Below are 13,840 nucleotides of genomic sequence, written 5' to 3' on the forward strand. Positions count from 1 at the left end.
GAAGGGAGTTACTTGCTGCAGGACTCCTAGCCTCTGACCTGTTCTTGTAACCACAGTATTTATCTGGCTACTCCAGTTCAGTTTCTGGTCAATGGTAGCCCCAATGATGTTGATAGTGGGGGATTCAGCGATTGTAATGCCGTTGAATGTCAAGGGGAAATGGTTAGATTCTCTCTTGCTGGAGATGGTCATTGCCTGGCACTTGTATGGCACAAATGTTAGTTGCCATTTACCAGCCCAAGCCTGGATATTGTCCAGGTCTTGCTGCATTTCTACACGGATTGCTTCAGTATCTGAAGAGTCGCGAATGGTGCTGAACATTGTGCAGTCATCAGCGAACATCCCCACTTCTGACCTTATGATTGAAGGAAGGTCATTGATGAAGCAGCTGAAGATGGTTGGGCCTAGGACACTACCCTGAGGAACTCCTGCAGTGATATCCAGGAGCTGAGATGATTGACTTCCAACAACCACAACCATCTTCCTATGCACTAGATACAATTCCAACCAGCGGAGAGTTTTCCCCCTGATTCCCATTGACTCCAGCTTTGCTAGGGCTCCTTGATGCTATGCTCAGTCAAATGCTGCCTTGATGTCAAGGGCAGTCACTCTCACCCTACCTCTTGAGTTCAGCTCTTTTGTCCATGTTTGGACCAAGGCTGTAATGAGGTCAAGAGCTGGGTGGCCCTGACAGAACTCAAACTGAGCATCACTGAGCAGGTTATTGCTAAGCAATAGCACTGTCAATGACACCTTCCATCACTTTATTGATGATCGAGAGTAGACTGATGGGGCGGTAATTGGCCGGGTTGGATTTGTCCTGCTTTTTGTGCACAGAACATAGCTGGGTAATTTTCCACATTGCCGAGTAGATGCCAGATTTGTAGCTGTACTGGAACAGCTTGGCTAGGGACGCGGCAAGTTCTGGAGCACAGGTCTTCAGTACTATTGCCGGAATATTGTCAGGGCCCATAGCCTTTGCAGTATCCAGTGCCTTCAGTCATTTCTTGATATCACGTGGAGTGAATTGAATTGACTCCTCAGCTTAGAAAAATTGGCCTTGCCCCCAATTGAGAACTCTAACTCCTGTTCTATCCTTGTCCTTTTCCATAATGATGTTAAAACTGACTGAATTATGATCACTGCCACCAAAATGCTCTCCCACTGCCACTCCTTCCACCTGCCCATCTTCATTTCCGAAAAAAAAGTCTAAAACTGCACCCGCTCTTGTTGCACTTGCTACATACTGGTCAAAAAAGTTCTTATGAATGCATCTCAAGAATTCTGTTCCTCAATTCCTTTCACACTAAAACTATCCCAATTAATATTGGGGGAGTTAAAATCCCCTACTATTACTGCCCTACTGTTCTTGCCTACACATCTGCTCTTCTATCTTCCTCTGACTGTTTGGGGGTCTATCATACAGTCCCAGCAGTGTGATTGCCCCTTTTTTGTTTCTTAGCTCAATCTATATAGTCTCATTTGATGAACCTTCCAACATATCATCCCTTCTCACAGCAGTAATGTTTTCTTTGACCAAAATAGCCAAGCCCCCTCCTTTCTTATCCCCCCTCCCTATCGTGTCTGAAAACTCTGTAACCAGGAACGTTGAGCTGCCATTCCTGTCCCTCCTTAAGCCATGTTTCTGTAATAGCTATGATATCATACTGCCACATGTCTGTCTGTGCCCACAGCTCATCTGCTTTATTTGCTATACTCCTTGCATTGAAATAGATACCCTTGAGCACTGCCAAACTCTTTTTTTTACTTTCTAACCTTTGTTTCCTCTGTCTTCCAGACTCATCCATTAATTTTCTGCCTTCCATTTTCATTTCTGATTTTGTCCCAACTGAGTCTACCCTCAGGTCCCTATCCCCCTGCCAAACTAGTTTAAACCCTCCCTAACAGTGCTAGTAAAATGCCCCGCAAAGAACTCAGACCTGGCTCTGTTCAAGTGCAACCCGTCCAGCCTGTACAGATCCCATTTCCCCTACAGCCAGTCCCAATGTCCCAAGAATCTAAAGCCCTCCCCCCTGCACCGTCTTTCCAGCAAAGCATTCATCTGTCTTATCCTTCGATTCCTGTACACCTTGCACTTGGTACTGAGGAATCCAGAGATTACTACTTTTGAGGTCCTGCTTGCTAATTCTTACCTAGCTGCCTAAATTCTGACAGCAGGACCACATCACTCTTTCTACCTATGTCGTTGGTTCCGATGTGGACCACAACTGCTAGCTGTTCACCCTCCCCCTTCAGGATGCTCTGCAGCCGCTCAAGGAGTGAGAACTCTGACTGGCTTTCCTCACACTAATCAAGGGCAACTGAATCTAACTGCAATGACCTAAGGTTGCCCTAGCTGAGATCAGCCAACAGAATGGGATGTTAAAGGCTTTCTTGGGTCTGGAAAAAAAAAACCCGACCCAAACCCGGCAGAACCACATCGGATCCAAGCCCGACCCGACCGAATGTTCACTTTCTCCAATTGAAAGGATTCGTTTTACATCCATAGTGCACTCACTGTACTTACAACTTTTGGATGGATGGAATGGAAGGAAGCTGCAGTATGAGCATGATTGCGTCATAGAGATGTTCACTTGTTCACTGCGCAGACTCAGACTCTGTGGGGTCCGGATGCACGTTTTCCTCCTTGATGTCCCGGACTCCCAGCTCAGGCAGACTTTTCAAATTTTGACGCTTACTTACTCAACTTCTCTTTTCCTCACAGCAGAGCAAAAGGCAGTGTTGTATGTGTCTGACCTGGACCCGGCCTGACCTGGACCCGGCCCAACCCGACCCAAGCCCGAATGCCAGACCCGGAAGAGCGACCCTACCCGAACCCGACACATGCTGTCGGGTCCCGTCGGGTTCAGGTCGGGTAGCAGGCCTTTATGGGGTGTTCTTTCGAGGCTTGAGCTAAAGCATAGTGACAGGGTTGAATAAGGGCATTTTTATAGTACACCTAACTCCTGCTGAAACTAACAGTGATGCTAACATTGCAATAAATTGTTATTTTCCTCTCTGCTGACACACTTCACCTTAATGATAGCTAAAGTCACTCACAATTTTCAAAGAAATTAATTTATAACTGTCTTCAATGGATGGACCTCTTGTGGACACAAAGTAATTACAGGTCTTATTCACTTGTTGCTCACAATTAGGGATATGCAATGGGTTACACTTTTCTAAAGTGTGTTGATATTGGGTGAGGTGACTCAGCAGTGACCTAGTCCAAGTAGGAAGCACTTCCTCATGAATGCAACTGAATCAGCAATAAAAAGTGATGATCCTTATTAATCTGGGGCACAAGCCATAAGCTGTCAAACTGAATCCTGCAGCCTTGGGGGTCAGTAAAATCATTATATGTCTATCTGCCTGCCATCACATTTCTGCATTTTTCCATTTTTGTTGGATGAGCAGCAAATTCTCCCATTTGGTCTGCATTGATGAAGATACATTTTCTGCAACAATAGTATCATTTTCCAGTTTGCAACAGGCACTATCAAGCAATTGGGCATTAGGGCAGGGGATCCTATCGATGTTTGGAGTGCAATTTCAAAACTTTAAAGTGGATCAAGAATCGGGGCTGGATGAGATGCATCCAAGGATACTGAGGGAAGTGAGGGTAGAAATTGCGGAGGCACTGGCCATAATTTTTCAGACTTCTTTAAATCATTGAAATAAATTGTAAAAAGTTGAGGCCCCAGCACAGACCCCTGCGGGACTCCACTCGTCACATACTGCCAATCAGAAAAGGACCCAGTTATGCATACTCTGTTTTCTGCCAGCCAGACAATCTTCTATTCATGCTACACTATGAGCTCCTACTTTGCGCAGTATGTGACACCTTGTTAGATGCCTTCTAGAAATTCAAGTACAGTACGTCAACAGGCTGCCCTTTATCCACAGCACATGTCACTCCTTCAAAGAACTCCTTCAAATTGGTTAAACATGATCTCCTTTTCACAAAACCATGCTGACAATTCCAAAATACCTTGAGTTTTTCTGAGTGCCCAGCTATAACCTCCTTAATGATCGATTCTAACACCTTCCCCACGACAGACGTCAAGCTAACTGGCCTACAGATACCTGTTTTCTGCCTCACCCCCTTCTTGAATAGAGGGGTTACTTTTGCGACTTTCCAGTCTGATCGAACCTTTCCCGAATCTCGTAAATTTTGGAAAATTAACACCAATGCATCTAGTACTTCATTAGCCACCTCTTTTAGGACTCTAGGATGAAGTCCATCAGGACCCGGGGACCTGTCAGCCTACTGCTCCGACAGTTTAGTCAGTACCGATTCCCTGGTGATTGTAATTTCACCAAGTTCCTCTATTCCTTCCACCACCTGATTTACAGCTGTTGGTGGAATGTTTTTTATATCCTCTATGTGAAGACAGAAGCAAAATATTTGTTCATTGCATTGGCCATTTCCTTATTATCTGCTATTAGTTCCCCATTCTCACTCTCCAGAGGACCAACACTCACTTTACTTACTCTTTTCCTTTTTAAATGCCTGTAGAAACTCTTGCTATCTGTTTTTACATTTCTAGCTAGCTTCCTCTCATACTCGAATTTCTTTCTGTTGATTAACCTTTTTGTCATTCTCTGCTGTTCTTTATATTCTGACCAATCATCTGAACTGTCACTCATTTTTGCATAATTATAAGCCTTTTCCTTAAGTTTGAAGCTATCCTTAACTTCTTTAGTTAACCACAGATGGTGGGTTCTCTCCTAAGTATTTTTTTTATAGTAGGAATATACTTATCCTGAGTATTCTGAAATATCCCCTTAAATGTCTGCCACTGCTTCTCTATTGATCTATCTCCTAGCCTAGTAACCCAGTTCACTTCAGCTAGCTCAGCTTTCATGCCCACATAGTTGCCCTTATTCAAGTTTAAAATACTAGTCTTAGACCCACTCTTCTCTCTTCCAAACTGGATGTAAAATTCAATCATATTGTTATCGTTGCAACCGAGAGATGCCTTTACTCTGAGGTCATTAATTAATCCTGTCACATTACACAATACCAAGTCAATATAACCTGCTCTCTGGTTGGTTCCAGAAGATGCTGCTCTAAGAAACCATCTCGAAAGCATTCTATGAGCTTCTCATCCAGGCTCCTATTTCCAAGCTTATTTTTCCAGTTTAGATGTAGATTAAAATAATCTATGATTATTGCTGTCCCTTTATTACAAACATCCAATATTTATTCTTGTATACTTCGTCCTACATTGTGATTACTGTTCGGGGACCTGTAGACCACTCCCACTAGAGTCTCCTTTCCCCTACTATTCCGCATCTCCACCCAAACCAATTCTACACCATGATCTCCCAAACCAAGGTCATCTCTAACTGTTGCATCAATGCCATCCTTGATTAACATGCTACCCCTCCACCTTATCCTAGCTCCCTATTCTTCTTGAATGTCACATCCCCCTCAATATTCAGGACCCAATCCTTGTCATTCTGCAGCCACGTCTCCGTAATGGCTATCAGATCATATTTATTTACTTCAATGTGCACTATCAGTTTGTCTACTTTGTTACGAATGCTATGTGCATTTCGATACAGAGCCTTTAGATTTATCTTTTTGTTATCTTTGTAACATCTAGTCTCTACTGTTGGTGTGTTCTTAGGTTTTTTCTCTCTGTCCCTTCCTGCCATTCTCTGATCTTCATTTCCCATATTACTATTATGCTCACCTGCCTTGACTCTACTCAAGCTTGATCCCTCACCCCCTTGCTTAGTTTAAAGCCCTCTCTACTTCTCTAGTTATATGGGTTGCTAGAACACTGGTCCCAGCAGGGTTCAGGTGTAGACCGTCCCAACGGTACAGCCTCCACTTTCCCCAATACTGATGCCAGTGCCCCACGAACCACACTTCTCCCACACCAGTCTTTGAGCCACAAGGAGGATGGTGTAGAACTGCAAAAGGACAGAGACAAGTTGGTGGAATGGGCGGATAGGTGGCAGTTAAAGTTCAATGCAGAGAAATGTGAAGTGATTCATTTTGGTAGGAAGAACATAGAGAGACAATATAAAATAAAGGGGGTGCAGGAGCAGAAGGACCTGGGTGTATATGTTCATAAGTCATTGAAGGTGGCAGGACAGGTTGAGAGAGTGGTTAATGAAGCATACAGTATCCTGGGCTTTATTAATAGGGGCATAGAGTACAAGAGCAAGGAAGTTATAAGACACTATTTCAGCCTCAGCTGGAGTATTGCGTCCAGTTCTGGGTGCCACACTTTAGGAAAGATGTGAGGGCATTGGAGAGATTGCAGAAAAGATTCACAAAACTGGTTCCAGGGATGAAGAACTTCAGTTATGAAGATAGATTGGAGAAGTTGGGACTGCTTTCCTTGGAGGAGAAGGCTGAGAGGTGATTTGATAGAGGTATTCAAAATCATGAAGGGTCTAGACAGAATAGATAGGGAGAAATTGTTCCCAGTCATGGAAGGATCGAGAATGAGAGGGCACAGATTTAAAGTAATAAGTAAGAGAAGCAAAAGTGACGTGAGGAAAAACATTTTCATGCAGCGAGAGGTTAAGGTCTGAAATGCACTGCTTGAGTGTGCGGTGGAGATAGGTTCAATTGAAGCATTCAAAAGTGAATTAGACAGTTATATAAAAAGGAAGAATGTGCAGGTTTATGGGGAGAAGGTGGGGAAAAGGCATTGCTCTTTCGGAGAGCTGGTGCAGACAGAATGGGCCAAATGGCTTCCTTCTGCACTGTAACAATTCTGTGATTCTGTGATATTGGGAGGGATGTCCCAGCTGTGTGTTGATATTGGGAGAAGTGTCCCAACAGTGTATTGATATTGGAAGGAGTGGCCCAGCAGCGTGTTGATATTGGGAGGAGTGTCCCAGCAGCGTGTTGATATTGGGAGGAGTGTCCCAGCAGCGTGTTGATATTGGGAGGAGTGTCCCAGCAGCGTGTTGACATTGGGAGGTGTGGCCCAGCAGCGTGTTGATATTGGGAGGAGTGTCCCAGCAACATGTTGGTAATGGGAGGAGTGTCCCAACAGTGTGTTGGTACTGGGTGAGGTAACCCAGCAGTGATCCAGTCCAAGTAGGGAGAACTTCCTCATAAGTGCTGCTCCCAGCAAGGGAGTGCCGAATGCAGACCACCCTTTCATTTTAGAAATGCACACGGTGCATTTTTTATGCCAGCTTAAAATGTTTTAATTCCCCAGTAATTAAAACCTTCTGCATCCATTATGTACACAAAGCATTTTCACATTATTATCATTTCAGAAAAAGACAACTATTTCCTGTGGCAGCTGCAGAGTGGGATTGGTCAAGTGTCAAACCCTCTTTATTCCTGTTAGTTGCCTCCAAGGATAGTTCTGATCAGGTTAATTCTTTCAGATTCTCAAAAATGCTGTCAGATTTTCAGTCTGAAAGTCACATTGAAGAGTTTGCTTTATTATTATGAAAAACCTTACTGAATTCCATCTGTTCCCGTCATTATGAAGGAGGATTTTTGTCGGTGACGGGGGTCTTAGCCACCAGCTGAAGAGCTGGCGGGAGCCCCGCATTGCATCTTTGTGGGAAGGCCCGCCACATTATGTGCCAATGAGGCACATAAGTGGACAGCGGCGGATCTTCCCCAGGATTAAGGAACCCCGGGGCAGAAGTTCCGCCTGCTAAGAGCTGCCAGCCTATCAGTGGAGGTGGTAGCCTAGGATTGTTGAGGGACCCAGGCCACAGGTGAGTCATTGCCCACTTAAGGGCCTCAATTGACAGTGGGGCGGGAAGGTTGTTCACGCCTTCCCGCCACAGACTTAATTAGGGTGGAGGTGGGAAGGTGGCAGATTCCCCACCTGCCACCATCCTGCTTGATTAAATTCTCTCCCTGCCTCCAAACTTACTGCGAGGGAGAGCATAAAATCACCCCTAACGGTCACAGTCATGAAAGTTTAATGTTTGAAGTAAAAAGAAAGATGAAGCTCACCATGCAAACCAATCTTGATTGTTTTTTCTTTTTAATGCCAGCTCAAATTAAACACTCATATTATCTGGGCCCCAGCACTAATTTCTTTGCATTATTCTATGTTCACAGTTTTCATTTTGTGTGATGGTCCTGCACTTTGCGAACAGGTGCCAAAGACAAATGGATAGTAAAGAAATTTTCAGAATTGATGACTTTCTCTACAAACTTTTAAAGTTTTCCTTGCTTGGAGTGAGACTCACTTGTTCAGCCTATTTTGATATCTTAAGTGTAAACACAATCCCACTAGGAAGATTTTCCAAATGCATGCACTTGGCATGGAGCCTCGTTGCTCGGAGTGCACATCAAAAATTGTAGGTGCATTCCCCAAGTTTTCTGTCTATTAATTGGACATAATTTCCCAATATGCAGTCCTATGGGTTTTAAAATCATAGTGCTGCCGTGGGCAAATGTTCTGCACAGGTAATACACATTTGAAAAAAATAGCTTTACTATTTAAATGGTTTTATGTTTCTTCTCCCTCCTTTAGATCATAAGTCTTAGTCTTGCCATTCTCTCGATGTTGATAACTCTAGATGTGTGCATAGCCCTGGGCTGCTTGCTGAGATAATTATTTGAACGATAAAAGACAGCTTCATGGTCCTTCAAAGCACTTGATGGCTTCTCTTAGATTCCATATTTTTCAATGCTGATTCAAATGAGAATGTGCATGGAATGTGGATGTACACAGGTTAGCGCTTTGTTCATGCAACTTTGGGAGCTGTGTTTGAATCCAGTCCAGGCTAATGGGCTGACTGTTCTCTCTGCTAGCTGGAACATTCAAGATGGTTTTGGTGCAGTTTCAACCCAGTTAATAATGATGCAGGGTCACAGCATAAAATATCCTATAATTTGGATAAATTCACTTGTGGACTCTAAGTTCTGCAGTTGGGTTTTTCACTCAGGAAAATATTTAGTGGAAAAATGGCGCAGCATAATTCATGTCCACCAACTGGAGTTTCTGAGCAACTTAAACAACATTATACAACAACAACTTATACTTGCATAGCACCTTTGATGTAATAAAACTTCACAGGAGAATTATGAAACAAAGTATAACACTAAACCACAAAAGGAGATATTAGGTCAGATGACCAAAAGCTTGGTCAAAGAGGTACGTTTTAAGGAGTGTCTTAAAGAAGGTAAGTGAGTTGGAGAGTCAGAGGTGTAGGGAAGGCATTCCAGAGCCTGGGACCTAGGAAACAGGCATAGCCACCAGTAGTGGAGCAATTAAAATTAGGGATGCCAGAAAAGAGAAGCGCAAATACCTTGAAGGGTGTGGGTCTGGAGGTGATTACAGAGATAAAGAGGGGTGAGGCCATGGAAGGATTTGAAAACAGGGATGAGAGTTTTAAAATCATAGTGTTGCTTTAACAGGAGCCAATGTAGGTTAGCGAGCACAGGGGTGATAGGGGAATGGAACTTTGTGCGAATTAAGACACGGGCGCAGAGTTTTGGATGACCTCAAGTTTACGGAGAATAGAATGTGGGAGTCCTGCCAGGAGTGCATTGAAATAGTCAAGTCTAGAAGCAACAAAGACATGAATGAGGGTTTCAGCAGCAGATGCGTTGTGACAGGGGTTTTTTTTTAGAGATACAGCACTGAAACAGGCCCTTCGGCCCACCGAGTCTGTGCCGACCATCAACCATCCATTTATACTAATCCTACACTCATTCCATATTCCTACCACATCCCCACCCGTCCCTATATTTCCCTACCATCTACCTACACTAAGGGCAATTTATAATAGCCAATTTACTTATCAACCTGCAAGTCTTTGGCGTGTGGGAGGAAACTGGAGCACCCGGAGGAAACCCACGCAGACACAGGGAGAACTTGCAAACTTGCAAACTCCGCACAGGCAGTACCCAGAATTGAACCCGGGTCGCTGGAGCTGTGAGGCTGCGGTGCTAACCACTGCGCCACTGTTACGGATTACTTCTCACACATGGGTGTGAGAAGTAATGTCTTCAGTGAGTAGTCCTTGTCACCCAGTATCCATCCTTGAAGGCATGCGGGGGGGCCTTAAAAGGTCATGACAGCTACCTTGCACACATTTGAAGGATCTGTTGTTGTGCTTGCAGACCAGTCGCACATTGAACAAGTGGTAGCCCGTCCTGTTGATGAAGGCTGCTGCCTGAACTGTGGGCGTCTTGAAGGCCACATGCGTGCAATCGATGACACCTTGCACCTGGGGAAATCCAGCAATGGCCCCGAATCCTATAGCCCTCTCAGTCTGACTGTCTGGATCGGTGCGAAACCGCACATATTGGCCAGCCCTTTTGAACATGGCACTGGTGACCATCTTGATGGAGTGATGAGCTGCAGTCTGGGAGATCCCACATTTACCTCCAGAAGATCCCTGGAATGATCCTGAGGCATAGAAATTCAGCGCCATGGTGACCTTCACCGTCACAGGCAGTGGGTGTCCACCACTTCCCATTGGGCTCAGCTCCTCCTCCATCATGGTGCACAGTTTGGTGACTGCTTCCCTGGAGAAGCACAGTTCTCAGCGACACTCCTGCTCCAACATTTTCAGGAAGCAGAGCCTCTGACTCTCTCTGGTGGCGACCGTCGTCTGTGCGTAAGAAGCTGGTTGCGTGCCCCTCTGCACCCTCCTCATTCATGTCCCCTTCCAGCCTCATGATCCTGGTGCCCTTCTGGTTGCTGCATCCCTGCTCCTGATGGTTGCCGCCCTCTCCCTCTCTGATACTCCTTCTCACTGGAGGTCTCAAAGCCTGAGTGAATGAGACCCTTTACAAATTGATGAGCTGACTTCTCAAGGCCTCCCGCTGCTCATGGCCCCCACTTTACTCTGTACACACAAGGGGCAAGTGAGAGAGGACACTCAACCAGAATGCCTCCGCTGTGCTCGTCAAGTTTGGCAAGCCTCCAGATTGTTACTACCACTGTTTACTGACTATCACCCCCTCGACGATGCCATGCTAACTCTCACAATGACTGCTGACTGCAGTCAAGACTGACCTTCCACTGAGCTTCCGCCTCCTTGTAGCTGGTGAGGCTCTGATGTTCTGTTGTTCTCAAACAGCCTTCGCAAACTTCTAAAAACCTGGTAAAACTGCCAATAATTGCCTGCTCAACAGGCTTAATTACCTTCCCACCACCTTAAAGTGGGCCTCTACCTGTCAAACAGGCCAACTCCAGGAATATTCACCAGCGGCATAAACATCTCGGGCTTCCCTCTCGTGCCGTCCACCATCATTTTGCCTCCCGGCCCATTTCCACTGAGCTGACAAAATTCCACCAATAGTCTTTCTCACTTTTTGAACTCTTTTTAAATGAGAAGACAGACCATACACCAAGGAAATTGCTGACAGGCAGTAGAGCCCAAAACCCCTGTCCTCTCCCTGTGAGAAGGAAGACCAGACAGCCAAAGATAGGGAAGTAGGAGAGCAGATGGCAGCTGCAGGCTGAATACGGCTTTCTGCTTCTTTTTTATCTTATCCAACTGTACCCTCATTAATTGTCAGAAAACATATTTTGAAATCTTCACATCACTCTTTCCATTGAAAAAGAATACAAATCCATACTCATTGTAACCTCTCCTTCTCTTCCTCTTCCAGATGTGTCTGAGGGAGAAGAAACAGAGGAGGAAGAAAAAGTACCAGACCTTTCTGCTTCCAACCTTGTCAACACTTCATGCAGACACTGTCAATCTCCTTTCCTGCCAAACACCAGGCCAGTGACATCCATCCACTGAAGAGTGAGATAGAGAGGAGTACACTGTCTCAGGTATGCAGCACAATTGAGCAGGAGCAGCTTGAGGAGAAACCTGAGTCAATGTTGCTGACTGGAGGGTTAGCCCTTGGTTAAAGCACTTGGGGACACAGATCTCATCGATTCTGATATAAAAGAAGGATTCTTCCAAGCACCAAATCAATGTATGGGCAATGGGAATGTCCCAAAGCATTTTACAATCAACTTTGAAATGTGGTTGCAGTTGTTACATAGGCAAAGATGGCAGCTAATTTGCACACAGCAAAGTCCCTTAAACTGCAAATAAATGAATGACGTGAATCTGTTCTTGCTGACAGTCACTGTAACATAACTGTGGCAGGAACTATATCATGCTTGCACTCACTAGCTATAACAGTGAATACAGTGCCACACAGAGAACATTACCTCGCATGCATGCAACTTGGTACATAAACAAACACACACAGTAGACGTACTCTCACCTGATTCTAATATGGGATACATCATAGGGCAATGCCTCCAAACTAAAGTTTTTCTACACTTTAATGTGGAAGAAGTTACATAAAGCTGATTAATAAAAGGATGAAAGGTTTCAACTGATTCAAGTACCTTTGATGTTCTGTGAGGCAGTGATGAGGATAGGCTCATCAGCCCATGGCAATACAGTAATAACTATGTTGGTTCGCAACAACATGAATTGCAGGTACCTGAAGAAGAAAGCATGAAAACCTCTTTTGGAATGTAAAGTTTGTCTTCTGAGTTTCTCGCCCAATCTTTCATTCCTCTCCTGCCTTTCATTGGGAAGCTGATATCACTCGACACAGCAGATACAGGCTCTCGTTGAATGCTAGTCACTGAAAAGAAGGGAAAGAAATTATTGCTCCAATCACTCTTGTTGCAGTTATATTATTTGGCATCGTAGATCCCATCTTACACAATGTAAGTATGAACTTATCAATGAACGAGTGCCTGTGTAGCCTTTGTGTTGGCTCAGTATGTAACCCCTTACAGAATAGTAAAGCCCATGCTTGATTCCTGGTCTGTGCCATGTTTGCTGAACTCATCCAGGCAGCAGTTGCAGTGCTACCATCAGCCAGAGTACTCTTGGGATGGGGAAGAGAAAAGTACCAAGTAATCCCACTACTACGAGATATTTAATGACTTCAATTAGAATCTACATCAAGTGAAAACAGTATTGCAATTTGCTGTGATATTCTCCATGGTCAAATTGTCTGCCAACAATTACTATATTACATGAGGAGTGGTCAGTTGGACAAGGTGATTCTGTTGCTCCAGGAACTGAATCCCAGCAAAAATCAGTGTCATCAGGGGAGAAAGCAGAAAACTGAGTAAATCAAACCCCAAAATAATTAAAAGCAAACACAGAAAATTGTGTGGAGGTGTGGGAGGGCGGCTGGATTGGGTGGGGCAGGATGTCGTGTTTCCCGTAACGTGCGCATCAGTGGGTGAACCGGTCAATTGTTAGAGAGTGCTATAATCTCACCAATAGATAGGTCAGTGGTGAACAGATCACAGTGTTGGAAAGTGCTATAGTCTCATCCATAAAGAGATCAATGGGTGAACTGATCAGAGTGTGAGTGGTACAATCTCGACCCAAGACAAGTATCAGTTGGTAAACTGATCAGAGTTTCGGAGAGTGGCACAATCTCAGCCAAAGACAGGTATTGGAAAGTATTTATTTACTTTGACATAGAAAATCACAGTGGCCTGAAAGTTACATTGACATTGCAATTTATTTCAATGCCTCAGAAAAACAAATTGCTTACAACTTCTGAACTTACCAAGATTATCTGTCACTATGAGGGTGCTCTGAAACACCTTTAGCCCATGACCCACAATATGGATGAAATCTTCAACCACCCGCATCAAGTAGATTGATCCAGGTGCAACCTAAGTGGAACGAATCAACATTATTGCATTATCAGTACTACAGCGATTAAATACAAAAATTCTTCCATTGAGAAAACCATTATTTCAATTTCAGCAGTTGACCTAGTGTAATTCATTATTCATGGGGCATGGAAGTGCAAGCAGTTGTAATCCAGGATGAGTACTTTTTTTAAATGCACAACTTAGGTTAAGTTTTTGAGTTAAATAAATTCATTACTAAC

General features: G+C 44.3%; 1 protein-coding gene across 1 annotated transcript in view; it reads right to left on the bottom strand.

Moving 5' to 3' along the window:
* LOC137347073 (adhesion G protein-coupled receptor B2-like) overlaps nucleotides 1–13,840 on the bottom strand; it is a 1,240,702-nt gene that overhangs the window by 555,300 nt on the left and 671,562 nt on the right. Inside the window, exons 12-13 of the mRNA XM_068011112.1 lie at nucleotides 13,511–13,619; nucleotides 12,416–12,562 (exon numbers count right to left, since the gene is read on the bottom strand). Coding sequence (XP_067867213.1) covers nucleotides 12,416–12,562; nucleotides 13,511–13,619 — 256 coding nt within the window. The remainder of the gene's footprint in view (nucleotides 1–12,415; nucleotides 12,563–13,510; nucleotides 13,620–13,840) is intronic.

Source organism: Heterodontus francisci, chromosome 31 (genome assembly GCF_036365525.1).
Source record: "Heterodontus francisci isolate sHetFra1 chromosome 31, sHetFra1.hap1, whole genome shotgun sequence".
NCBI lineage: Eukaryota > Metazoa > Chordata > Chondrichthyes > Heterodontiformes > Heterodontidae > Heterodontus > Heterodontus francisci.